The sequence below is a fragment of the Erithacus rubecula genome (assembly GCF_903797595.1).
Source record: "Erithacus rubecula genome assembly, chromosome: 17".
Taxonomy (NCBI): Eukaryota; Metazoa; Chordata; class Aves; order Passeriformes; family Muscicapidae; genus Erithacus; species Erithacus rubecula.
The window spans coordinates 3,936,865-3,964,853 of NC_136669.1; the positions used below are offsets into that span (position 1 = coordinate 3,936,865).

Here is a 27,989-nt window from a genome sequence, read left to right on the forward strand (position 1 = left end):
GGCACAGGGAGGACTGGCAGATCCCAAAGGGGAAATCCAGCTGATTGTTCAAAGCCTCCACTGTGACAGTGGCCAGCTGCTGGGATGCTTGCAGATGTACCAAGTAGTTTATTTGTTTTTAAAAAGTTTTCCAAGGGACCTCTTAAAAGTTGTCCTGTCAGCAGCTGGTGCTGACCCAACTCATCCATGGTACTCCACTGACCTTTCCAAATCTGCTCCATTTCTTGTATATCCTGTAGAAGGCCAAGACAGCTCTGTCAGCACTTGGCCATGAGGACAGGTCTTCCAGAGATGCTTTGTCTAGAATAACAGGAGACTGAAGAACAGGGGGAGTGGGATGTCAAGCTATGCCCAAGGGAGCAGAGAAAGGCACAATGGAAACAAAGAGAATTTTAATTATAAAATAAAAAAAACACCCACCCCCAGAAACCAACGTGGTCTCTCCCCCTGCACAAATGTGCATGCTCTCTCCAACACAGAGAGTGCAGACACTTCAAGTGCAGGGACCATCATCACTCCCTTCTGTTCTCCCAGCAGCTCTGCCTTCTTGGAGAGACAAAAAACCCCAAACAGCAAAATGACAGCCACTGCTCCAAGATCCCATAAAGGAAGTGGTCCCTGTTTGGCACAATGTTCAGGAGATTTTTCTCCCACAATCATGGCATCTTAGCCAGCCAGATTGATCCTTGCACCTTTCTGATCTTCATTCAGCACCTTCTTCTTTTCCAGCAGTCTGGCCTGCCACATCACCCCTTTGATCCTCCAGCACATGGCTTGCAATACACTTTTCTTCTCACAGGGCTGTAATGCAGCTGTTGAATCCATTAAATTAAGTCCTCTGGCAGTGGAACTCCCAGAGCCACATGTTCATATCATGGCCTCCATGTGCAGAATCTTCAAGGCCTCTGAGATCTGAGAGCTGGTGTCGATCTGGCCGTACATGCCCACCAGGAAGGCTCTGTGCAGCAGCACTGCTGCGTGCTCTGGGAAAGGGAAAGGCAGAGTGAGGGCTGCCCTGAGGGCTCCATGTGCCACAGCAATCCACCAACAACCACTGGGTGAGCATTTGCAGCTGCACAAGAAATCTCTCCTTCCATAAGAACTTGGAACAATCCCCCCTCCAACAGTTCTGTGGGTTTGTGATCATGTGAGAGGTCACAACTCAGAAAACTGTAAGGGAGCAAATCTACTTCAAGGAGGCCCCCCTTGTCTCTATGATAAATCCCTCTTGGAAAACTCAGCCCAAAGCTACTACTGGTACTGACAGCCAGGTCTAAGCAACAGCAATCCATGGCAACTTCCCAGGGGAGCTGTTCCCAGCAGAGCACCCCATATGCCCCAAAGGTGGCTGATCTCCACTCACCTTGGCAAAGGAGGGTGTATTCAGGCAGGTTCCTCAGGGCTGTCTGCACCACCTCGAAGTCTCGGCTGCCGAGGCAGTACATGTAGGTGGGCAGGAAATCTGCAGCAATGCTGGGAGTGAAAGATGACAGTGTCAGCACAGCCCAGAGGAGCCAGCACAGCCCAGAGGAGCCAGCACAGCCCAGAGGAGCCAGCACAGCCTCAGCTCCAGTGGGGCTCACCTGGGGTTGTTCTGGATGGAGCGCAAGGCCAGGCTGAAGGCCAGGTTTCGGCAGGAATCCTCTGATGAACTCATCAGCTTCTGTAGGTTTGTCTGAAAAATGGACAAATGTAGATCACAGGGCCATTCAGGGAGCACAAACTCCTCAGATTGGCATTACTCCTCCTCCACACGGATCCAGCCCAACACAAAACCAGCAGGTACTGGCTGACCCCAGAAATCCCACTTTGTAAAACAGATTATCCTGGTTTTTAATACTTTAAAGTACCCTTCTGTAATCTTATTTCATGTGGGACAGCTGAGTTTTCCCTAGTTTCCAGCTTATTCAACAGAGCTGTTCTGTTCTGTTCTCTCCTTGCCCTGGGAAGAGGACAGAGCTTTAATTCCTCCTCTGACAGCAGATGATGGTTGAGCCAGTATGCAATGGAGGGAAACACTGTCTGTCCTCAGCAGGGCTAACTGAGGACACTTTTCTCCTAAGGTGCTGCAACAACCACTCAAAAAGCAGAAGAAGGGTAGTGCTTAAGGTGGCTGTGCAACAGATTCTGGTGAAAAGAATCTCTTCCTTCCAGTGGCAGTTTGAGACACCAATACTCACAGCAAAAAAGGCAAGAATCTCTGGCCTCCGTCTGGACATCTCATCAATGTCTGTCAGCACCTCCAGGATGTCTGGGAGAAGGCACAGTTGAAAAGGTGACTGAAATTCAGTGATCTAACAAAGAATCTTTTTCCCCACAAAACCAATCTCCCAAGCCATGAAGTTTTCCCACTTGCACACAGAGGTAGTGTAATACAGGCAGTTCTTTGAAAAGGAGGAGATCAGGGATGTGCCAGATCAACACATCCCAACCTGCCCAGGCAGAGGAAGGAATGCAATGGGGTGAGAGGTTTCAGTTCCAGAACACCTTCTTCTGTAACTGAAGACCCTCACAGACTGTATTTTAAAAAACAAGGAACAGGCAGGACATTTTTGTCCTATTCTACCTTGGAAGGAAAACTGTTCCAATTTAGGTTTGAATACAGGACACCTATCATTTCAGAAGACCTTTGGAGAAGATTATTGTTGCCATATGCCAGGTTAACATGGTTTTCTTCCATGAAGGCCATTTGGGGATTTCTAACAAATCCTGCTTCTCATCAGTTTGGTATTTCATTTATATCAGAACTTCAGACCTAGTTTGAACTGTAGTACTCCTTGATTTACTCATATTATCTCCCAAAATGCTTAAAGATCCTTGAAGACCCTCAAAGTAGAGGCCATTGAAGTACTGCTGAGCTAAGTGATAACAGAACCATAGGAAGCCTCTGTCACTGAATCACAGGAGGTTATAGACAATTTCATCCAAAAATGGAACAACATCCTAACTGCTGGTGACTTCCAAACACAAGACTGAAACAGGAAACCAGGCTGCTGCTGCCAGATAAGTCACAAGGTTGACAAATGTCTGCATTTGCCCTGTGTGTGTGCACAGCTCTGGTCCTCACTCACCCTCCACTGTTTGGCCTCTGGAGAGCCTCTTCATATACGGAGCCATTTCAGCTGGAGTGAGGGGAGTGAAGAGGGACACGCTGACCAGGGGCAGAGAGCCAGCAGCTGCTTCATCTGGGGAAAGAGAGAGAGAGCAGGGCACTCCTGACAGCCTGGGGACTGGCCACTATTCCCTAGCAGTGCAGTGGTGTGTCACAAGCCACCAGCAATGGTGTGATACAATTCCTGGTTCTCTCACTGTCTAATTTCACTGCACCTCCTGTAACCCCCTCAGCTGACACTGAGGAGGAAGCTTCACAAATTATTTTAATACTGAAGAATTTTCCCATGCAAGCTGTGCAAGCTGTAAACAGAGGATGTATCCTTAGAGTCCTCCTAACAGGTCAATCCTTAAGTGTGGATTAAAAGGGCAAAATTCATGACCAGGAAACTCAACCCTGTTAAGGGGTCTTTTTTTTGCTTCAGTAGTGACATCACTGGCAGGAAAACAAATTAACCCATCCCAGATACTGGTTCCCAACTGCTGAGCATACAAGTGCCATTCTCCTCTCTAAACACATTGAGCTGTTACAAGCACACCTTATACCCACAAAAACACCTATTCTGCAAAACAGACTGCAGGTTCATCAGTTGGAATAATTCTTCTCCCACCCAGACTCACCATCCTTCTCTTCATCAGAGCCCCTGTCCAAGATGCCACTCTTACTAGGCAGACTCAGCCCAGCCAGGAGGGACTTCAGCATTGCTAGGTCACTGTTGTCTGATGACAAGTCACTGGAAAAAAGAGGTGGCATGTTTGGCTCTCAGTAGCAATAAGGGCATGAGCACAGATGTGTACACTGAAACAAAGAGCTTCTCAGAAGCAGAAACAAGTTTTTTCCTTTCTTCATAACTAGAACTCAAATGCATTTTCCCCTTATATCTGTAGGTGGGACCCTCCAGCCACTGCTCTGGAGAAAGAATTTCCAGCTGCCTCTCTGGAAAAGCTGCAGGCCACTATAATACCTCAATATAACATTTAGGCCATTATGTGAGTTAAAGTCATTATGTGACTTCCCTGGGCTCAGTTTTCACCTATAAAGAAGAGATATGCTGCTCATTTCAATGGAGACTAAGGAAGCCAAGGGAGAAAAAGTGCCATATTAGCAGCTACTCTGTCACATCCTCTTGCTGTCTTCTGTCTGATTAGCTCCTGGCAATCTGACTGTGCATGGGATAACAGGCATAAGGAAGCTTACTGGAGTGGATCTGAGTGCTTCTGCAAGAAGGAGACAGCTGCCTGGGCATTGCATGTGATGTACTTGTGGATAAACTGGACAAACTTGCTGATGAAGGCAGCCAGGTGCCGTGAGGATTTCCTGTAGTTCTGGGAAAAGATCAAGGAGAGGTTTAACCAAAAAAAGCAGCAATGCACAGCCCCATCCTGCACCTCTGGGTACCAGGAAGCAGTTTCTTCATCTCCTGCCTCCTCTTCAAGCTCTCCAAGGTGCTTAATGCATTTTTTTGTTCTTAGGCTTTTAGGAAGGCTTTCCCTTGAACTGAGAAGCACCCTGTGTTACAAGAGCATCCCCACCTAGTGGCCAGCAGGCGGCACAGGGAGGGAAGCAGGGCTTTTCCTACCAGCAGCAGCCGGATGAAGGACAGCAGACAGTCCCAGAGTGCCGCCTGGTGCTCGTTCTGGAACACCTGCGGCTGGAGCAGCTCCAGGATCCCCAGCACATGGATGAAGAAGGTCAAGTGGTTCTGCTGCCTGAACTCCTGGAAATTGAGGTGAACGCGGCCATGCAGCAGTGCTGCAATCATTGGCAAGTGCCTGAAACACCAAACAGGAACATCTAGGCCTAGATCTTTCAAGAAAGTTACATGTTACCTCAGTTCCTGGAAGGCAAAATCCCTTATCCTCTCTCAGAGTTCTGGTCTTGATCCCTGTATTGATAGACTCAGCAAGCCCCATTTCCCACCCATATTCTGTTCCCTAGTCCCCAATTCCAAGATTATTTCCTGACAGACACAAGGTGTTGCCTCGTTGTAAAAGATGTAACTTCTCTGCCTTTTCTCCTGATTTCTGTACACGAAGGTGAATTCTCTCACCATCGCTGTGATTGCTGCAAGTTTGTCCCCTTTCTAGGACAAGGGTGGGTGCTTTTCAATAAGCCCCAGCCACAGACAGGGGGAGGTACCTAAGGAGGAGGATGGGATGAGCCACAGCCAGCTTCCTGCAGGCCATATTGGCATCCCACACGCGGCTTTCGGACGACTTGGAGTCACTGGTGTCTGCGAGGAGGTTAATGAATCTGTGAACCAGGGCATCAAGCTGCAAGGAAAATAATGAGCAAAATGTTAAGAAGTTTAATGTGCAAACCAGCCCCTGGCTCTCCAGCAGTGTTTCCCAATTCCTTTCCAGCTACACAGGGGGGTTTAGAGAAATTATTTTCAGGTAGAATCTGTAAGTAGATGCAGTGTTCCAGCTGGCATGGGATCTGAAGTCCACAGTCCCTACAGACATCAAAGCAGGATCAGATGCCTGCACACTTGTGCCTTACAGAAGCCTTTGGCACACAAAAGCTTGTGGAGCTTATATTATTTTATAGAAGGACACTGCAAAATAAACCACTCCAGAACTCTCTGCTCTGGAGAGTGCAGGCAGGGATGGGATAACAGAAAAGCAAAATAAAGAAACCAAAGTCACCCAGGAAGCTTTTGCCAGTCCTCACCTTCTAAACTGGGCATCAAGGTAGCATGCATTCTGTATACACAACTGGAAAGGGGCTTTCCTATGCCTCTAACTTTACCTTGCAAGTGCTGCTGTCTCTTGCTCCTTCACTGGTAAGAAGCATCTCAGGCATAGGCACAAGGAGCTCAGGTAGTTGCAGGTATATCTGCAACAGAAGGTCCTGGCAGCATTTTCCCACAGAGCTAAAGGAAAAAGGGAGAGGTCAACCACTGGCTACTACATTAGTTCAACCAGCAAACATTACAGACCTACCAGATTAGTAAAAGCCTCCCTGCATGTGGCAAACAGAGCATGTGAAAACACAGACATCACTAATCTCAACCAGTATTTTTTAGCTCTTTGCTTATTTTGAACTACTCAAATCATTCACCTTCTACAGAGATCCATCCATAGTCTATGGGGATCCATCACAAGGCCATTTGGAGTTAGAAAATTGCAGTTCCAAAGGGCATAGGACAAGAAAGCTCTGCTTACATCTGCAGTGCAGAGTTCCTGCATGTGGTGCTCACAGTCAGCCCCATCCCAATTGAAAAAGATGTCAGAACCACAACTATTCAGAGTTCATGTTCTCTATGCACCTGAAACCCCTTTAGATCCCTGACACAGTCTGTACTGGGAGGCAGCAGAAAACAACAGTTACTCAGAATCTTTCCTAATATCACTATAAGCAAGGTTGGAATTAGGTCAGTTCCTTTCACTGCCACAAAAACATCATCTTCCTGTTCTTTCCACAGTCCTAAAATAGCTGTTAGGAAATAATTTGGTCTCCATTCAGCTTTGAAAGCAAGTCAGAAGCAGGATGTATTACAAGCAGTGACTCAAGGGATGAGTAGACAAGAAATCCCACACTAGTAATTAAAAATAACCATTGCCTTAAAGAATGAAAGAAAAAATACCCAAGCATGTCAAGAATTTCATTCTGAAGTCCTAAAAGCAAAGGGGCTCTTAAATTTCACTTTTGAAGTCAGCTTCCTGGTTACTTAAAACCACTTGTTATTCCCCCAAATCTCAGGGAGGATTGTGTGCACTTTTCACACAGGCTCTGAACATGATTTTTCTAATGAAGACATACTGGCAAGTCTCATCATTACCTGCCTAACTGTGCCCAAGAACTACAATTCCAGCAGACAGACAATGCTCCTCATTTACAGCCTCACCTGCTTCCCCACTGCTGGATGCAGCTGGTCAAATACTCTGTTACTTTTTTGATGTTCTCAAGGTCTCCATGAGAACAACTAAGCAACAATGGCAGTCGAGACTGGATGAGTGTGCAGGAGGCCTCGTCAGTGTTCTGGTATCTGGTCTCTGCTTCAGCCAGGATCAGCTCCACCATGCTGATCAGTTCTGATGCCTTCAGGTGGAGCACAAATTCCTCACGGCGCTTCTGGAATGCAAGAGAACACCCCAAATGATTCCACACCAAATCCCAGGACCTTTAGTTCCTTCTAGTCACACCTTGTCCAACTGGAATGGAACATCTTGGTACCAGACTTAAGAATGGCTCCATATCTAAAGCTCTGAAAGAATCACAGCCCCCACATAAAACCTTTTTACCCCTCCTCTTCTTCATTTACTTCCATCTCAGCATGTGTGATGGGTCAGAAAGGACAATTCAGTCACCAAACCAAAGAAATTCTGTAGAGAAGAGACACAGCCTCCTTTTCTTTGTAAAATGGCAATTATCCTATGCTGGGTTTTAGCTTGCTTGCCACTCTAGCCTTGTGCCTTTACCAGACATTGTGGCACTTGCTGCAGGGGAAATGCCAAGTGGGCAAACTTTATGTGTTCCTATCAGCTTTTTGGACTCTAAATTGCCACTGTAATGTGTAACAGCAGAGCAGCTAAGTAACCAGCTGAGGTACAGGCAGCAAACTTGGCACACTGCACCTGAATCACTCCAGCCACCTCTTGGCCATGGAAAAATCAGGCACTGTGAAAACATTGCCTCTCAATCCATCCAGATAGAAATCTTGGAAAAACTGAACCAATACCTGAGGAGTTCTCTGGTCCCTTCCCTGCCAGATCCGAGGAATGTGAATACAGGCCCACAGGAAATCCAAGGATGCAGTTGGGTCAAACCTGCCAGAAGATAAAAGAAGACAGATTTGCAATTAGAGTCAACACAACCCTCGGGCAGCACACAAACACATGGAAGCATCACTAAACATGATGAGTGCTGTGAAGAAAGAAACATCTGCAAATGTAAAAATAGGATCTATTAAGTCCCAAGAAGGGGGTTGGTTCTGTTCCCAGATTATGACTAAATATTGTTGCAATAAGCACAGCACAGGGTACAGAGCAGAACAAATGGCATTCAGCAAGTGTGGGGGCTACATGGAGTCTTGCACCAAGGCCAAGTGTTGATCATCAACAAAAACAGTTAGTATAATCAGACCAATGACCTCACTGTCCCTATCACAGACCTTGAACTGAGAAATTAATGTAATTTTGAGCAAGAAATTAAGAACAAAATAATAAACTACCAGTTTTAGAAGTATTGCTGTCATTAGATGTTAGCATGTCCTGGTTCGTAACTGTAACAATACTACTGCACTGGAACTTCAGCATTTGAAAGCTGTGTATAGAAGCTGAGAGCTAGGGCTGCTGCAGAGATCAAAACTGGGAGGCTGAGGGCATGAAAGAGTTAGAGAAAGACTGGAAATGGAGTCTAGTACAACCAGAAGATCCATCAGAGCTTGCCCAGGTACAGAGACAGCCCTCAGTTTGCTATCCAAGCCACCCTGCAAACCTTGTACTCACAAAGATTATCAACAAGGGCAATGCAAGATGGATTACCCACAATTATCACTTCCTGTTTAGAATGCAGCCAAATCTTTATGTGCTGCTTCCATCAAACAGTAGGTAATATTTATATCAAGGTACACAAATCAGCAGGACTGAAATCTGCATCCTTCTCACCAAATCTATTTTTGGCTGATTTACATCTCCTGGCAGACACATCATGAACATGGCAGGCCTTGCATTCTCTCAGACAGAGTTGCCCAACTCAATCCCTTGGCTAGGACAAACAAGACTCACCTTTGCTCCCTGTTCCTGCCAAGCAGAAGCCTGATGCACTGGTGCAGTGTGGCCCAGCTGGACTGGTGAGTCAGAAGAGCCAAGAGGTAGGGGCGGAAGGAGGGCACCTGGGACCCTGCCTGGAAGCACAGAGAGAGGAAGAGAGGTGATGAACAGATCCTGGTGGCAAGGTGGCTGTAGGAGATGCCATGTGTATTGCAGAAGGATGACAAGCCACGAGGGCAGACAGCACAGACAGCATGAGGATTTAGGGCAGCACTTTCTGACAGAACATGGCATCAGACGTGAAATTCAGTTTCAGCCTTGTCTTTGGAATGGCATTTTAGTAAAGCTATTGATCTGTCTGCAAAAATACCAACAAAACCACAGCTGGCTGGGCTGTTATGGGACCATGTTGTGTCTGTAAAGCACTCTGAAGTCCTTAAAAGAACACAGCTGAGGAAATATAAAGATAAGAAGAAACATAAGCCTTGCACTGAGAAATGTGAGCCTTGCACAGAACTGTCCTCTTAGTCAGTCTGAACTTCTTTGGAACTCACACAGTAACCTGTGGCAAAACATAAAACTACCCCTTTCCCTGTTTCCAGGTGCAGGTCAGTACCCCAGAAAGTCATTTCAGCACAGCCCTCTGCCCAACAATTCTTACTTTGTTCCAGGAGAACAGTAGCTTCTGCTGTAGATCAGGGCAGCTGCTGATGACTTCTGGGTCCAGCATCTCCAGCCAGTCATTGAGAAGGCCAGAGGCAGGTCCTGGCCAAGCTGATTCAGCACTGTGGACAAAGCAAGGCCAGTCACTGGTGATACCATGCACCCAAACCTACCCACAAATTCCTATCATTGCCTTGGCTCACCTGCAACTCTCCACCTCCTTCTTTACTGGTGTTTCTTCTTTGTCCTGGAGCAACAAGGAGCACACCACAGCAATTGGTTTCATGGCAGGACACCTGGCAGTGGTCTCAACAGTAGCTGAGAAGAGGACAGTCAGGAGCTCCTCCAGGTATGGAGAGTGGGTTTCAATCAGACCTTGAAGGACTAGCAGAGGGAGAAAGATGCCACTCATTAACTTCAGGATGTGGTGAAAGGTATGGAACCTTGCAAGCATTATTCCTGATAGCCAGGCTCAGTGAGGAAGAGGGAAGCCATTTTTATCTGGGATATTAGTTCCATTTTTCTTTTTGTTACTGGAAACCAACAGTTTGCTCAGACTTAATCCCAGCCCCAGATCACAGTTTATAAACCCACACACAGTGGGGGAAAGGAGGTGATACAAGATGAGTTCACATTTTCTGATGCAGGGAAAAGGCAGATAGATTCCCACAGCCTGCACAGTAGGCACTGACTTGCTGGGCTGGAAGTTCAGGCTGCTGCTGCTGCAAAGGAGAGCAGAAGGACATCCATACCTTTGCTGATGAGCTCTGGCTCCACATTACACTTCTCTCCTGATTTCAGGGTTGCAATGATGGCACAGACTGTGGAGCTGATCAAGTCAGGGTCACGACGGAAAGAAAGAGCTTCTGTGAGGTGCAAGAAGCCACCTCGAACTGTAATGAAATCACAGCACTGGCATCACAGGGACAAGGCAGCCCCCACAGCACTTCCCTCCCACAGATTCCCCATGTGGCTCCAGGGCACGACTACTCAAACACACAAACATACATTCTACTGCCATTTATGGCCACAAGCCTTGACAGCTCTCCTGTGTGTTACAGGGACATGCAGCTAAAAGAAAGCTCTGTAACCACAAACCCATTTCCCTGCCCAAGCTCTTCATTAGACTCCTGCTCCCAAGAGATGGAGATAATAAACAACTCTACAAGTCATAATGTGACCTTGTTCTAGAGGCATTCCTGCATGCTCATCTACCAAAACAACAGCCCAAACAGAATTCCTGGCTTGAGAAATTACAAGTTTTCTCTAAGAGATCTGCTGTGCTTGGTGAGATGCTACCATGTATCTACTGCAAGCCCCCAGAGCTAGGGCATTGCTCACAGCCTCAAAGAGTTCCTGCAGCACAGTGTGCTACTTCTGTAACTCCTTATGACACCTGTCTAAAACGCTGCCCTGACACTTCCTGCTGGGATTAAGGTGCAGTTTTGTTTGTCTCTTTCTGCCCAGTTTGTCCCCTTTAAGTCCCATTAGCTGCCCAGTGCCAGTACCATCACTGATCCTGTGCCTTGAGGAGTACTGCACAGCAAAGGCCTTCAGCTGAGCTCGCAGGGGACCATCCTCCACTGCGGGGCTCTCCAACCACTGCAGCATCTGCATGAGCACTTTGAAGAAGAGTGAGGAGAAGGCAGTGTCCTGTGGCATGGAGCGCTGGGAAGAAATTCTTACAGTCAGGGTGGTGAGGCATTGGCAGAGGTTGTCCAGAGATTCTGGACTCCCCATCCCTGGAAGTGTTCAAGGCCAGGTTGAATGAGCTTGGAGCAACCTGATCTAGTGAAAGGTGCCCCTGCCCATGGCAGTGATCTTTAAGGACCCCTCCAACCCAACCACTTTATGACTCTGAATTAGATTTCAGCTGTCAAACTGTCTGCAAATGCCCTGGCTTGCAAGACATGTCCAATGCTACAGAACAGCATGGACTAGAGATCCCAAAACCAGCAGAGACCTACAGCTGCAAATCCAAAAAACAGTTACCTGGCTAGGTAATGTACACTAACTCTGCAAGTAATCTCAGCAGTGCTAAGCTAATACGGCCAGCCTGCATCCAAATGCCCATAGCCAGACAACCTGAGCCGAGCATTACAAAGTGTGCACAGCAGAGCAGGTGCACTGCAGATCTCCCATTTCTCCCTCTCCCCTCTTTCTGAAAGGCCCCCGAGGCACTCACGTGGTACTGGTAGAGCTGGCGCATGAGCGGGCAGGAGATGAAGTGCTGGCGGTGCATGGCCATGACCAGGGCGCCGCTGTGCGCCGAGCTGAGCAGCGCAGCCACGGCCTGCAGCAGCCGCAGCGAGATCCCGCTCGCCATGGCCCCACTTGCCGTGGCCCCACTTGCTGAGATCCCACTTGCTGTGGCCCCACTTGCTGAGATCCCACTTGCTGTGGCCCCGCTGGCCTCGGCCCCTTGGCGGATGCTGGCCAGCTCCTGCCCCAGCGCCTGCTGCAGCGCCAGGGCCAGCGGCCGCAGGCTGGAGTTCTGCCACCGCGGCTCCGGGGTCAGTGGGAAAAGCTGGGGGATACAACAGGGAGTATGTTTATGACAGACAGTGAAAGGATTGCTGCACCATGAACACCCTGAGGCAGAAGAGCATTTACCTTGTACAGTTATACTGACTGTAGGCTAATGGGAACCTTCTGATACAGCTTCTTCTATATTCTAGTGCCTGGCACATGAACATAAGCAGCATCTCTACAATCCCAACATGACTATCAACACTGACACTGCAGGGGAATCCTACTACCCAAACACCAACAACCATCTTGGCCAATTAATTCCCTGTAGGCTCCTTCTGGAGTCAATAGAGGGAGGGAAGCTCTGTAAGCAGACAAGCCAGAGTACAAATGCTGTTTGCACACAGCTTTGCTGCCAGGGCCCTGTGAGCATTTCACAAATCCTGCATCCACTGCTGAGAGGAAAGGCACTATGCACAGAACAAACAAGGTGCAGAGACAGCAACATGCTAGTAGGTACCAGGCATGAGCAAAAGCTACATCACGTTCCAACTGCAAGAAAAAATTCCTGCCAGTATCAACTGCACCAGGCTGTAATGGCACAGCCTCTGCATCAGGGCTTTCATATTTATTGCCTGCAAACACTGCAAGATACGGAGTCACAAGATGCAAGTATAAGAGAAATGGATTTTGTAAAGCTGCTGCAGGGAAGCAGTTACTCAGCTGGAGGTTGTAGCAGTACCTGCAGAAAGATGCCTGCCAAATCATCTTCTGGGCCCAGAACACGGACCTGGCTCAAGGCCCGGATCCGGCTCTGACTTTGAGAGCTCTCAGGACTAGCTTTTGACCTTGCAGTCTCAGCACTGTCTGCAAGAGGAATAAAAGGAAAGAAAGGAAAATGCTGTTATGGTAGATAGCATCTGGAGCCCCAACATCAGATCACCTTCAGCTTAACAGTCTCCAACTACTGAAGAATTCAGCAGTTTTTCTCTTAATTCCAAGTAAGACCTACTTTTCCATATGACTCAGAAAAACACACTTTTATAAACTCCAAAAGTATTTGAATTTCTCTCTTTGCCAAACTCTATCAAGGACTGGTGTCTAACTGTAGCTTGCTAGTTTATTGCTTTTTAAGACACCTCTGCCTCTCAAGAGCAACAAAGGAGGGAAGTTCAGAAGATCACTTTGATACTTAGGCAATCCCGGGCAGTACCTCGGCGGGCTGGTAAGGAGGCAGTAAGCAGGGAGTGGAAAGTCTGGCCTCCTGTTGCTCCTCTCTCATGTTGAACCTCCACAAGATGAGCCATGTAGTCTGAAAAAAAGGAGGAAATAAGATCATCATCTTGCCCTCTTCAGTAAAGCAGGACAGAATTGGCTGTTTGTACAGCTCCCACAGACAAGAGAATCTGCAGTTCCCACAGACTTTGCAAGCATGATGCCTTGAAAACTTTATGTCTTTTACAAAGTACCTTCCAAAGTACTTTTTGACTCTGTACATTTTAATCCAAAAAATCCTCCTCTATTTTGGGGAATACAGCCAAGGGCCACCCAGGTGGCTACAGTGACAACAAGCTGCCAAAGCAGCCTCTGCACAAAGTTTGCTGAACTAGCTTGGATTTTTCCAAGGAAGTCACAGGAGATACTCATGGAAACTGTTCAAGAAACATTAAATGCCTAGTCAGTCTCATCCATAGCTCTTACTCTTGTCCATGATATTCTGCTCCAGTGTCTGTGGGTCATGAGATACTGCCTGATCCAGGTACTGCAGAAGTTTGCTCATGCTGGAAACTGGGATTCCAAAGGACTGAACAAACAGAAGCAGCTGCTGCGGCTCCAGGTCCTGCAGGGCTGAAATAGACAAACACTGAGTACTCAGACTCTGAACTGCCCATGGAGGGTCATCTTTATTACCTGATCTTTATGCTTTTGTCTGGACCAACAGTGACACATTAATGACAAGGCTGCAGAGAGCCTAAAGCCAGAAGTCTGACAGCTGCCTACTATATTTTCTCTCCTCTGCAAATCATTGCTGCCTTATTGCATCTTCCAGTTAATTCACTCACTGGCTAATCTGATCTTCTGTTTAATTTTATTAGAACCTCAGTAATGCAATCATTCGTATTAAAAAATAACTTCCACCCTATCTCTTGATGGCTGCAGGCAGGAATTATTGAATAATTCAATCACTGGCTATAGACAGCTGTCATTTAATTAGTAAAATGGGATGAAAGCTCTGAATACCAAGAAGAAAGAGAGCACTGACAAGTGATATGAGGACAGAGCAACCAGAGGTTTAGCTTACATCCTTTAGGCACAGTTTTGCACAGTGCTGTGCATGTTATCTGGTGATTGCATAGCTTAGGTCCATCTGAATTATTGTAAAAGAGATGGGACCTCAATTCAGATTCTCCCATTCCTTTAGAATACACAGAAAGGGGAATATCCATTCAGACTCACTCCCCTACTTTAAAAGTAACACTGATGGATGGCTCCATCCAAAGGCATCCAAATAGGATGGCTGGGCACATTTGAGCAGGGAAGCCTCTCCCCTTCCTTCCAGCAGGGTTTGAAACACCAACAAACACAGCACAGGCTCACCTGCATCCACGAGCCGTGGCACCTCGGAGCGGATCATCCGCAGCTTCAGCCAGTCGGGGAGCAGCAGAGCCTCCTCAGAGGTGTCAACCAGAAAAGCAGTAGGAAGGGGCTTTTTCTCTGGGAACCATATATCCAGCAAGGTGTAAAAGTCACCATCCCCTGCTTAAGAGTGGATAAAAAATTATTTCCCATGTTCACAAGCACCTAGAATGCTCTGCTCTTCTCTATCAATACACCAGAACACACCATCGTTTTGGTATTTCCTGCTGTCTGCAGAAGGCCAAAAAAACCAAAAAAATCACTCTCTGCAGCAATATTCTGATAAATCTTACAGCTACAAACACACACACCAAGGGTTAAGCCTCTGAGTAGAAGGATTAAAACCAGCCTGACCTGTTAGGAGACAGCAGAGAGAGAAAAGCCACCCTGTATTGACCATGACCTTCTAAAAAAACATATGAGCATACTTCACCAACCTTGAGGTGGCCCCAGTGTCAGGAGAATAACCATGGCATGGACCACAAGGATGTGCATGGTGGCTGTTTCCCCACTAGTCCAACGAAGGAACACCTGATCCTGGGACTCTGACTGAAAAAAGGCAGGAAAAGACAGGATGAGCAAAGGTGGGGAGAGAAAGGAGAACATGAGAATGGACAAATTTAGTCAGACCATAGTTCCCAATATTTCCAACAGTGGCCACAAAAGATACTTGGGGAAAAGTTAAAAACCTTTTTACAAACACATAGGCTTGGCTCTGATACTATGTCACAATTCAATTATTTTCAGATCAGGGAATTCTTGAGCTGGACTTAGTTTATTCAAATTGAGTAAACCATAAAGGGCTTCTGCTCTGTTAAGCTGCCAGTCCCTGTGAGCTGCTGGGCAAGGCAGGAGGCACTCACCCAGCTGTACACCTCCTCTCCCTCCTTGCTCTGCCGCATGCGCTTGATGTAGCGGGAGAAGATGGAGAGCAGAGCCACGAGCACTGCATCTGACTCAGCACTGTAGGAGAGCTTGGAGAACAGGTGGGACATGATGGTGGAGCGCTCCACGATCAGCCGAGCCACATCCTGCAGGGAAAAAACACCCAGGAGGTCTTTACTGCACAACACAGCCCTGCTTCATTGCAACATGCTCTCCAGTCCCATCATCAGCCCAGCACACAGCACTCTGGAGATCAGCTTGTGGAGCATGAATCTTAAAAGCAAGGAAAAAGCACCCAGGGAGAAAAAAGTAAAAAACATCATTTTCAAAAATCACCAAAAGCTTTTCTAAAAAGAATAAACCACACACAAACAAATAAACCCAGAAATCTAGTTTTGGTTACAGGGGAGTACACATCCCACCACTAATGTTCCTGACTTCCCATTATCTCCCCAAACACATGAAACACTGCCAGTTAGTGGGATTTCCATCAAACCACTATCCACTCTTTCAATCTCCATTTCAACTGATGAGTTGCTGCACTGGAGGTTATTGCTCTGTTCACCATTTCATTATATAAACCAAAGACACAGGTTTGCCTTTCAACACAGGCAGAGACACAAACATGCAGTTATCAGAGTGATACACTCCCAAAACTCATCCTGGTGGTACAGCAAGTCCCATGGCTACCACTGTCCTGGGACATGCCAGGTGTCCCCCACACAATCCCTCCTCTCACCAGAGCAAGGTCGTTGTGCTGTCCCTGCTCCTCCACTGGGGCATGCTGGGAGAGGTACACCAGGTAAGCACTGATGGTCTGGGGATCTGTCTCCATGTGGATGGCCTACAATGAGAATTCCTTTCATTAGAAATCAGGATTTAATGAAAGCAAGAACCAGCATAAGCAAAACTCTCCTGCAAGCACATAAACATATTAATATCACAGCCAGATCCACTTTGCTTAGATCTGTTTCAGTACTAGTAGAAAAAGAACAAGCTTGACACTCCTACCTTCAGCTGCTTCCACCCACCTGCTGCAAGGCCAGAGCTGTTGTGGCTCTCACACTGTCAAAGAGTGGCAGCCTGGGGAGGTCTCTCAGCAGCCACTGATATCCCTGCAGCAGCTCGGAATCGCCCGAGTCCTCCTCCATGGGGTGATCCTTCTCCTCCCCATCACGCATTCCTCCTTCTGACAGCACCAAGGACAGGCCCTGCACAAGTCACACAGATACAGCTGTTGCATACAAAGCCACAGCTGGACTGCAAGTTTCATACTGGTGAATATAACAGAAACATGTTTCAAACACCGCAGAATGATCCAAATGCAGCACACAACAGGTTTCAGCTCATATAATGTGTTTTGTTGACAGATATCCTGCTTGAAGTTTCAGTCAGAGCATGATCTTTCTGAGCTCCCTGCAATTCTCTTTGCCTTGTCTAGGCTGCAGGGCACCAGGCACTCACACTCCTCAAAGACAACAGCCTCTGCCAATTACTCCACATGGCACACAATCTCCTGAGTTTACACCTGATCTTCACAGGAAACCTAGTAAAATCCAGCTTTGTCTTAAGTACAACTTAGCTGTTGAATGATAACTTCTGAGCAGCAGGGAGCAGAAGTGTATTTGATGGGGTTTGGAGATTGAGACAAGTCACTAAAGGAGGATGACATGGAACAATTGTGACTGTGCTGGCCCTGGGCTTCAGACAGACCCTAGTCAAGGTGGTTTTCATCCTGCTCACCTTCATGGCCAGGACCCGGGAAGCCACCTGGGAGGAGCTCAGGCGCCGCAGGAAGTAGTCGAGCACCTCGCAGGTTGTCTGTTCATCTGCCTTGGGCCCCAACAGCAAATCTTGCAAGCGTCCAAGCAACTGCCTTTGTTTCTGCTGTCTCTGTGGAGTGATAAGTTGGGCTGTTCAGTGAAATCAAATCTGTGATGCACAGAAAGTAGGTAACAGAAGGGATTCCCAAGAGACTGCTCACCTGGCGTTTCTTGGCACGCTGGTCCTTACTCTCACCTTCCTCCTCCTCTTCACCTGAGGTAGATTCATCAGCAGCATCATGAAGCAGGAACTCACAAAGACACTGCACAGGCAGGACATCTAAGGAGCCCTCACTGGACTGAACCAGGTCTGCCAGCCATGGCATTGACTGTGATGAGGCCTGGGAAGGATGAGAGTAACAAGATCAGCAGAACATAGATGCAGCACACTGATAATTTAATTCCTGAGCAGCAAACCACCTTCCCCTGAATCCCACTTAGCTTCCTTCTGCCCCTCATTCTGCTCAAGTTTCAGAGGTGAGGGATCCAGTCCCACCACAGCCCACCTGTCTTTGGATGATGTTGAGCAGAAAGTCTGGATGGCGACTGCGACACAGCAGGTGGCCCAAGCGCAGAGACTGGTTCAGGCTTTTCACCTGCTCCAGGACATGGGGTGGAGGCCTGCGAGGGGGGCCCCTGCCACAGAAACAGCAAGTTACCTACAGGCTGGCAGATTTTCACTCTGATGTGATGAGGATCAGTCAGTTCTGTAGTGCATGAAGGGTTTATAGGAAGGTAGCAGGCAGGCTGGAACTAGATGATCTTCCAACCAAAACCATTGTGTGATCCCATGGGCTACCACACCACAGGGTTCTTCATCCCCACATCAACCACCCCGTGGGAGAGCAGGGTTTCCTGACTAGTGTTCTTAACTAGGATTTCATGATGGTACCAGAATGTAGAAGGCTACTTACTGAGGGTCCAGACTTGTCAGCTGGGACAGCAAGAGGCTGCTGCTTTCTGTAATTGTTTGTTTTGTGGATGCAGCTGCCAGATGACCCTCAAATGCAAGGATCTCCTGTTTTTCTCTCTGGGAGATTTGAAGTTCACGATTAATCATCTCTGTGCGTGTCTCCTCATCCGTCAAGGTACATTGAGGATAGGAATAATTACTGAGAAAGTAAGTTGAAAAAAAGGAAATGGTTATCTTGTTCTATTCAAAATTCATGAACCACAGTCAGTAACAACACAGGATCTCAGCTCTGAGAGACAATGTAGAAAAAACCAAGTAGTTTCTCAGTGGAGCCAGGAGAGTGAGACTTTCTCAGCAAGGCACAGCAGTCATCCCTCATCCCCTTTTTCTCAGCTTTATTCCCTTGCTTATAATATTTCTGTCAAGGGAAGGCATTTTTCCCACTCCAACTGCAGTGTTGATGCCAGTTTATTTTACACAAGTCCCACTGGAAAGGAAGGAGTCGCATGGCACAAATTTAATTCAGAAATGTGTTTCCAGTGGTTTGTTTGATATATGTAAAGATTTAAGCATACTAACTTGGTCATGACCATTTCCATGAGCATCTTTAGAGAGGGGTACTCCTCCCATGCAGCCAGACCTGCAGCAAAGAAGAACAATAAGGAATACAGGAAAAAAATAGAGCCTTTATATATTCTAACACATTCCAAACTGGGGAGACACAAACTCACTTGAGAACAGCTCAGAACACTCAGAACACAAACAAGGTGATTCCAGCCACATGCAGGTCCAAATCCCACCTCCATGCAATTTTATCCACAGGGGATACACAGTTATTTAACTGCAGTTACTTCACCAACCCAGCACAGGTCTTGCACACAACCAACCAGACTCCTGCAGAAAGCACCTTGGCCAATTTTTGCAGCAGAGCTGGTATCCTAAGAAACATCCACACTCACCAATGTTTTCAGGATTGAATGCAGCCACTACAAGCAAGAGAGGCCAGGCTTTCCAGTAGAGAGTAGAAATAGCTAGATTTGGAGGCTGATATCTGCAAAAACCATCAATAGAGAGAAGTGGTCAAATTTGGTTTCTTAAGCCCATCTCAAGTCTGCTTTTCCCCTTAATCATGCACTGTTTAGATTCAGCCATGCCAGTTCAGTGCTTTTCCCAACAGAGACACACATATACACACACAAAAATCCTTTCAGGAGGGACAGCAGGATTCAGCTGAAGAATTCTAGGGCAGAAAGGTCAGTGCTTGCAGATCAAAGTACATTCCATGACTCAGGCCTTGTTTGCTCCAGAGAAATACCCACCTGAACATGACCCTGAAAAGGCTTCCTTGTCATTTTGTTAGTACAAATTTTAATAGAGAAAAGCATTTTAAAACCTTTGAGCTGGGAATGTTAGTCACAAGATGAAAGTGAGCTAGATCACAGCAAGATTATCTATGTGGTAAGTCTTACCCTGGGGGTAGCTGGATATTCTCTGGGTGGTGATAAGTGCACAGGTTTAAGACTGCATCGATCAACTGGATTCTTTCTACCCTCAGGACCTCAACATCTGGAGGAGAAGAAAAGGCTGAACAAGTTATTGACCTGTCTACTTGCCTGAAAGTCCTTCAAGAAAAGCATCACAGTATAAAAAAAATTTTACTTCAAGCAACTGTGTTATTGTGGGCTTGCTCTCATGATATTACAGAAACAAAAAATCAACATTTAAAGAGCAACAACACTTAAAAAATCCTATAACTCAATATATAAGGATATGGTGCTTTCCAGCAGCAATCTGGTTTAAATTCTTAAGGGTACTTTTTTTCCCAAATGTATCCAATATGATACTTATAACTTTTTCAGAACTTGGATACACTACTTCAGGTAAGCAACGAATCTGCTCAGAACTTCTGGGGCTCAGAGGAACTAAAAATGCATTTCAACTTTGTCACAAGTTTTCAGACTCACTCTAATTCTGAGTCTTCCAGTAAAAAACACTGTGCAGGATTTAAAATCCCATATGAGAGGCTGGACACACTTTGAAAGGATACTGAATAGCAAAGTCTAGATCCTTCCACAAGCATTGAGCACTTCAAGACCACTCCCTGCCATTAACCAGTCAGCACTAAAAGCATATAAGATACTTTAGAATCAAACTCTGACAACACTCTCAATTCTGCTACAAACACATAGAGCTCAGCTGAATGGGCTTATTTCCCAGCACTGCAGGAATTTACACAAATGCTAAATGAATTCATAAAAAGGCTAAGAGTAAAGATTGCTTTTGTAACTGCTATTCTGTAAGTGTCCCAATAATGGACTTGGGAAGAGCACACAATTGGCTAATTAATTCAACTTCCAATCCTTCCATTTTTGTATAGCCTATAAATTTCATTTTACAGTATGTACAAAGGACTAAATTGAATTTAAAACCGCTGACTCAAAACTCTGGGTGACTGTTCACAGTCCTTCCTTCTCCACACAACCAATAATTTCCCAAACACTCCATGATACAAAATTAGTAACAGAGAGAAACAGTAAGAAAAAAGAAGAAGCTTCTCCAGCGAGAAAGCAACAGCAGTACATGTCTGGCTTTGAGCCAAATGCTTAGCCATCACGACTGAAATACGCTTTAAGTGATGCAAAGGCTCTTTGGTAGGTGGTAGGAGCTGTCTCAGCCCAGGGTGGCAATAGCAGGAGTGGAGACAGAAGCCAGCACTGGCTGGTGGGAGCTCTGTGCAGCCTCACCATCTGCTTGCACAGCTGCAGCTCTCTTCACCAAGTGGTCGGCGAGCTCCATGGCGTCAGCGGGGCCCAGGGGCAGGTCCCGCGACAGCCCGATCACCAGGATGCGCATCAGGGTGTCCTCCAGGATGGGCACCTCGGAGCACAGGCGCAGGAAGAAGCTGCAGGAGACACCAGACATCAACCACACTCCTTTGGACAGCAGTGTGAGGGCTTCTGCAACCCTCCACAGACCCTACAACTCATCTGCAGCAGGAGATAGATCACAGCTTAGTTTACACCACCTTCTCTGACCTCCAGCTCCAAATGCAACTATTTGAAACAAATTATTATCTGAGTATCACTTGCATTGCCTTCTACCTCTATGCTTCAGCCTCCTGGAGTCTGAGCTCCCTAACCTTACCCCAGTTACCCACACACAGTGGAGCTGCCCTCCTTACAACTACAGCATCAAGATACAGAACAGCTTGGCACAGGGAACACGAATGAAGGAGGAAGAGGAACAGATGGAGAGGGGAACAACACCCTCCCAGTTTTATGGCAGCGTAACAGATGAAGAAAATCTGAGCACAGTTTCAAGCCTTTCCAACACAGAGCTATATAAGGATCACCAGAAAACACCCATTCCTCTGTCTCCAGCTAGAGCAGCTCCCCACCTGCACCTGCCACACTCACTTGCGGTCACTCTCAGGGGGCCAGTTGTCCCATTTGTAGTAGGTTTCTGGCTGTTCTGTGAAGAGCACCTTGTGGAGGCTGTAGAGATGAAGAGAACAGTAAAAATCATCTGTGAGGCTTAAGAACACATACAACAGTCCAGTCTCCCCCAAATCCTGCTAAAGCTTCCCATCCTACACAAGAAGGAGCCCCCTCAGATAAGTGAGTCTAGCAACAGTAACAACATGATTCAGAACAGACAGGACTACACAGTATGGGCTCTGGGCATTTATACTTTCAGTAATTCATCTTGCTTACTATTATTCTGGCTCAAACTGCCTCAGTAATGCCTTGTGTCAAGACCCCAGGATATCATCTGTCCTCCACAAGACAGAACTATCTGTGGAGCCCTCAGCCATATCCACAGGGAGTTTGTTTGATGAGATAGCTAAAAAACCCCTACTGAGTGGACCCCAATAATATAAATCAAAAATACTTTCCATTATCATATGTTTCTGGTACGAGGATGCATCTGAGGGAATTTCAGAGAGGGAGAAAGTACCAGCCTGAACCCTGTTAAAACTTTCTGCTCCCTGTCTGAAAATGGGAGAGGAATATAACCAAGCCCTGGTGTATACCTGGTGTATACCTGGTTTTTCATAATACATCACAGTGTTGGGGAAGGGATTGGTTATGCACAGACATGACCAGGCTGACTCTCACCAGTGCACATAGTCCTTTGGAGCCAGCTTGCTGATAGATGGAACAACTGTATGCAGCCACCAGACAGCATCACGTTGGATAGCAGCAATTTGGTTCTGGAAAGAGCGCAGCACTTCCAGGTCTGGAAAACAGTCAGGTCACAAAATACACACATGAGCTCCATCAGAAATGTGGTAATTTCAAGACAGTAACCAGGACTCTGAAGCATCAGATCAGATAAATCACAGAATGGTTTGGGTTGGAAGGAGCCTTAAAGATCACCTTGTTCCAATTCCTGCACCACAGGCAGGGACACCCTCTAGTGAAGGGAAATCAGAGTATATGGAAAAGACTTGAGCCCCCCAGCTCTGACAGCACATGTTCTTTGCTTTCTGACACGTGCTGCAGCAAAGTCCCCAAGACAAAGCACAGATGGATTAGTTTTGTGAGAAGAAGGCATTGGGCAGTCCTGTCAGTGCCACACCAAAGGCCTGTCTTCCCAGCCCCTTAATCCTTACAGCTGCCCCTTCAGGCCTGAGGCCCCTTCACCCACAGCTCCTTCCCCAACCTCTCAGCCACTGTTTCCATAGACACAAGAAGCACCCAGCCATGCAAATGCCACATCTTCTATCCCTGTCAGCCCCAGGACAACAGCAGGCGCCCAGCTCTAGCTGATGTACTCCCAGCATCAGGGGCAGATATCTCCCAAGATGCCCATCCTCAGAGAGAACCTAGGTTCTTCTGCTTACTCTTTTTCTCTCCTTTGTCCCAAGCAATTCCAGCCTCCTTCACCTGGGCTGTGATACCAAGCATCATGGAGACAGCTAGCAGGTCAGTTATGTGGATGACAAACCGCTCCTTAAAATAGAAAAAAAAAAAAAGGTTGAATATCAACACCCAGAGCTGCCTTCTGGAAGTGTTTTGTCATCAAAAATTATGAACGTGGATGTTTGGAAATGAGCTATGGGAGTGCTGCTATGAGAGACACAAATAATGACTCATTCAGTCACCAGAGAGCAAAAGAAAGAATGGCCAGTAAAGCAGACACAGAGAGCTCAGGATATCACTGGCACATCCAGCAGCACAAAGGGCAGAAATGGTACCTTGAATTCCATCTCTGCATACAGGGCCTCCTTCCTCTCCTGCATGAGACCCAGACAGAAGGCCTGGAAGTTGATCTCATGTTTTGTCTGTTTGATGATCTCTCTCAGCAGAGCCCGTGAAGCTCGCAGGTAATCATCCTTGGTGGTCAACAGGTCCTGGAACACCATTGCCAGGTACTGGGGGCACACAGAGACAGAACTTTCAGTGCACTGTAATGGGTCTGCATCCACAAAATGAAGAGACACAAGGAAATCACACTGGAGGTATCCTGTCCTTCAGACCCTGGGTCTGTAATTATGTTTCTCTCATGAAACTGCATTATTATCTAGAATGTGGGACTTAGAAAATGCCCATTTTCTTATCAAAAATAATTATAACATTTCAAAACAGTATGATACAGATCTGATAGCTGTCTGTGAAAAGCTTCATCTGAGTTCTGAAACAACTAAATCTGTCAGGTGAGGCTCAGGGGTTACCATCAGTCATCCAAGACTCTGTACCTACCTTTGGAGCTTGCTCTGAGCTGTGCTGAAGCACAGTGTACAGGATCTGCATGTTGTTGGGATTTCTTGCATTTGATAGTTCATTGAAAATAACAAACTTAATGGTGGTGCCCAGGTTATCCCTGTGTGCATTCAGCAGCTCTCTGCAAGGGAAGACCAAGGATACATGAACTGACATTTCATTGCAGCTGGACACATTCTTTTCATTTCTCCTTGAAGTATTTAGCACACAAGAGTGAAAAGGATAGGACAGCACATATCAAAGGACAATATCAAAGGACTACTGAAAGATTTCTAGGACAATGGCATCCATTTAAATGAACACAAGGCACTCCATGCCCCAAGCTGGTATTTAAAACCACTGTGCAGGCATTGAAACTGTCAAGTCCCTGGGCACATCTCCCACAGTGCTTTCCCTTCCTGTCACAGACCTAGTCACTCACCTGACACACAGCATGTAGTGGTTGAGAAGGACTTTTGGCTTGAGACGAATTTTGATCAGGTTGGAGATAACTTCCATATCCTCTGAGCTGTGGGTGTTACAGTTCATACAGACTGACATCAGCAAGTCCTGAGCTGGCTTGGTCAACTGCAGAAAAAGAGCAGAAAGGCTCCAGTCACTCACCATTACAAACCAGCAATCTACCTGGCACACAGTATGCAGCCTTCCTGGCTGGATTGCAGAGCAGGGCTGTGTTTCTACAGCTCCTCTCTTACCTTTGGGTTCTGCAGCCACATCTCCAGCCTCTGCACAGCCATCTGTCGCACCTCTTTGTAGCCACAGGTGGCTGTCAGCAGCCGCAGGAGGTTCCTGGAGACATTGTCCATGGGCTGCCGCCGGTTGAGCTGGTCCCGAAGCATGTCCAGCACATATTCCTCCACACTCTCTGCAAGGTCTTCATACCTGGGCCACACAAATGGAACTTTACTCACTGCCACAAAGCCAGTCCAGAGATCAGCACTCTTTCTTGTTTGTGGTATGACTTGTAAACCAAGGAAATTTGCTCTTTTCTCCTGGAACCAGTTTTGTCTGATGCTCAACATCCCCCAGCAGGTGCCACAGGAGCTTCCTGCCACAGCTCTGCAGGGTGAGTGAGCACAGACACACCTGCACACAACTGTGTTAGGAGAGGGACTGTACCTGGGCATGAGCTGGCCTGCCTGCTCCGGGCTCATTTTCTCCTCTGCAATCAGCAGCTCACTCTGGCTGTCCTCCTCCTCTGTCATGGAAGGGTGTGGGCTATTCCCTAAGAGAGATCAGGACACAGCATACTCCATCAGACAGCTCCTCTCTCTAGAGATCAATCACTTGTGCTCTGGTTTGTTCAGCTTCTTTCAGGGATCCTGTTCAGCAAGACCACAGCCTTCCCACACAGGCCTATTTTTCACTATCCTCAAACATCCCCTGGACATGAAAGAGCCCCATAAAGAAGAAAAGCAATGCCTGGAACTCATAGCCTGGCCAATGTGACTCCATCCAGTACCAAACTATTCTCACAAGACAATAAGCAGTGGAGGCTCCATCCTCTCCCTAAAATTTTGTTCCTTGTTCCCAAATATCTTCTTACCAGCACTAAGGTCTCCTCCACTCCGTCCAACTTCCCCATGCAAGAGCATGGTCTTAGGAGGCATCTTTGTGTTAAAAGCTGTCTGGATGTTATCCACAAAGGTCTTGCAGTGAGGGCTGTCCACCCAGATGCGCTCCCCAAGGGAGTCCTCAATGTACACCTGCAGCAGGGAGCACAATCCATTTTCACAGGGTTAATTAAAGGAGTATTTGTGAGGTTTTATGGATTTCCAATATACAGAGTAGGAAACTAGCATAACCAGTGCATGGATGAAAACCAGATTATCATACAAGAGCAATAATACACACCATCACATCCCAAGCTCCACTGGGCACCTTCTCAAAAAAGACTACAACAACTACCATCAAAATATAGAAGCTGGTCAGCTCAGCCTTTTTAAGTTAATGGGCTGTTTCAATCCCCACACACCAAATATAAAGCAAGGAGTCTCTGCAACATTTACAGCAATATAGATTCTCAAAGACATCTCAGAAGAGAGCAGAGTTAAGGCAACAAGAGGCAATGGAGTGTACATTCCAGAAACTCACTGAGATTCTTCTTTAAAAGGATAGGCCCAGACTCAAATTTCTGCCTCCCCCAGCTGCATTCTCACACTGGACAAGAGGACACTAACCACCCCCTTCCCTACAGCTGTAATAAATTCTATGCTGCTCTCCTACTCCAACACATCCACATTTCCCAACCCAGTCTTACCCACCACTGCCTCAGTCCAGCAGAAGCCCCCACCAACCTTGACAAAGATCTCTGGCCAGTTCTCATCCTCTTCATAAGCTGCCATGAGAAGGTTGCATGCCAAGACAGACACAAGACTATTCCCTTTGGCTTTGAAATTGATGGAAGCATCTCTTCGGAGTAGGCTGCACAGTGCCTGGAATAACATCCACCAAAAAAAAAAAAAAAACAAGTCATCTATTGAGAAAGCATGCAGAGAAGCTGCAGAAAGAGAAATACAAATTGCAGCAGCTTGCCACAGAGCCCTGGTATTTACAAAGCCATGCAGATCAACTCTGGCCTGAGAGAAAGTGCAACTCTGCTCATATCTTGGCAGCAATGACCCGTCAGTAACTTTGTGAGTCCTCACCTCGATAACCCCTTCGGTGGCAAATATGTTGGGTTTGATTTTTGCCAGGTACATGAGGCTCAGGTACAGAGTGGTGTCAGGTTTGGCTCTGTTCATCTTCAGCTGCTTCACAGCTCCACACAGCACCCCCTCAATACGGTCATCGTTGCCTTCTGCCTCTGCTGCCTCAATCTCATCCAGCAGCACCGTGGGGACAACTGCAAACACCAACACACAGGCATCAGCATCCACCCCCATGCCCAATAACCACCCTGCAGGACCAGTCACAAGGGACAGCAAAGCACAGACCAGCTCACTTTTAGACCAGCTCATCCCTGCAGTAGCTTTTCCCTACTCACTTGCCATTAAAAGTTCTGTTTCACAACTGACAATGCCCCTTCATTGTTTTTCCATGATAGCACACTCCCCTGAAAATGTATCCAACATCAGAAACAGAATGACAATTCAAAAGGCAACATCCAGACCCAGTTTGCTAAAGGAGTAAGTGAATAAAATATCACGATCCAGATTTTGAGATTTCCTCAAGGGAGTATTTCACATAAGGTTACTAAGCTGTCAGAGAGAATGAACACAACCCAATGCCAACAGAAGATAAAACCTTGACTCCAGCCCTATACCCAGGGAAGGAAACCCTCGAGGACAGCACATAATCGCTGTGCAGAGTTCAAGGAAAACTCCTGGGATGAGACTGGAGACAGAAGTTTCGCCGAGGCTCCGTGTGACGGCAGGAGCGCAGCGAGTCCTCACCTTCGATGGGGATGACGGACGGCTCCTTGATGGAGGGCGAGATGGCTCTTTTCTCCGCCACGGCCGCCTCCGCCAGGCGTCCCAGGGCGCTGAGGGGCGGCGTGGAGGAGAGCTTGGGGCGCTTGGTGAGGCCGGGCAGCCCCGCCGGGCCCGCCAAGGCGGCGGCCGCGTCCCGCTTGCGCTCCGAGGGCAGCCCGGGCGGCGCCGGCTTCAGCAGCGCCACGGCGGCCTTGCCCTCGCCGCTCTGCCCCTTGGAGCCCAGCGCGATGAAATCTCCGGGCGGCGGGTGCGCTGCGGGGGGAGACACAGCGACAGTGAGGGACAGTGAGGGACAGCGACAGTGAGCGACAGCGCCCGCCCGGCCCGCGGGACTCACCGGACGGCTTGGGCACGGCGCTGGGCCGCCGCACGGCCGCCGCCTTCGGCCGGTTCATGGCGCCGCCGAGCACCGGCCCAGGGACGGACCGAGCGACAGCCGGCACGGACGGACAGACACAGGGACCGACAGCCGGGACCGAGCGGCGGCCGCGGGCACACGGAACCGGAACCGCCGGAGCGGCACCGCCCGGCCCGGCCCGCGGGACAGCGCCGTCTGGCGGGCGGGAGGGGAACTGCAGAGATTGGGATTGCTGCATGTGAAACATGTAAA

General features: G+C 47.5%; 1 protein-coding gene across 2 annotated transcripts; it reads right to left on the bottom strand.

Annotated features, from left to right (window-relative positions):
* Positions 1 to 375: 375 nt before the first annotated feature.
* Positions 376 to 27,904, bottom strand: INTS1 (integrator complex subunit 1). 2 transcript variants are annotated; one of them, XM_079320671.1, is made up of 47 exons: positions 27,717 to 27,904; positions 27,341 to 27,631; positions 26,594 to 26,790; positions 26,243 to 26,380; positions 25,492 to 25,651; positions 25,065 to 25,170; positions 24,641 to 24,827; positions 24,367 to 24,512; positions 23,925 to 24,066; positions 23,420 to 23,596; positions 23,066 to 23,174; positions 22,338 to 22,458; positions 21,636 to 21,713; positions 20,964 to 21,121; positions 19,689 to 19,785; positions 19,179 to 19,270; positions 18,799 to 18,859; positions 18,221 to 18,418; positions 17,813 to 17,942; positions 17,468 to 17,647; positions 17,227 to 17,376; positions 16,515 to 16,694; positions 16,223 to 16,327; positions 15,462 to 15,629; positions 15,036 to 15,147; positions 14,560 to 14,718; positions 13,663 to 13,809; positions 13,175 to 13,273; positions 12,704 to 12,828; positions 11,678 to 12,019; positions 11,001 to 11,160; positions 10,245 to 10,385; positions 9,696 to 9,876; positions 9,491 to 9,614; positions 8,845 to 8,963; positions 7,797 to 7,884; positions 6,963 to 7,189; positions 5,864 to 5,987; positions 5,252 to 5,385; positions 4,692 to 4,884; positions 4,310 to 4,437; positions 3,733 to 3,845; positions 3,072 to 3,185; positions 2,181 to 2,251; positions 1,584 to 1,675; positions 1,364 to 1,473; positions 376 to 983 (listed from the first exon to the last, which is right to left on the bottom strand). In XM_079320671.1, the coding sequence occupies exons 1-47, from the start codon at positions 27,772 to 27,774 to the stop codon at positions 868 to 870; spliced, it is 6,648 nt and encodes a 2,215-aa protein (XP_079176797.1). In that variant the 5' UTR covers positions 27,775 to 27,904; the 3' UTR covers positions 376 to 867. The 2 variants fall into 2 exon arrangements, with proteins under 2 accessions (XP_079176797.1, XP_079176796.1); XM_079320670.1 differs by having other exon boundaries at positions 14,560 to 14,721.
* Positions 27,905 to 27,989: the final 85 nt, after the last annotated feature.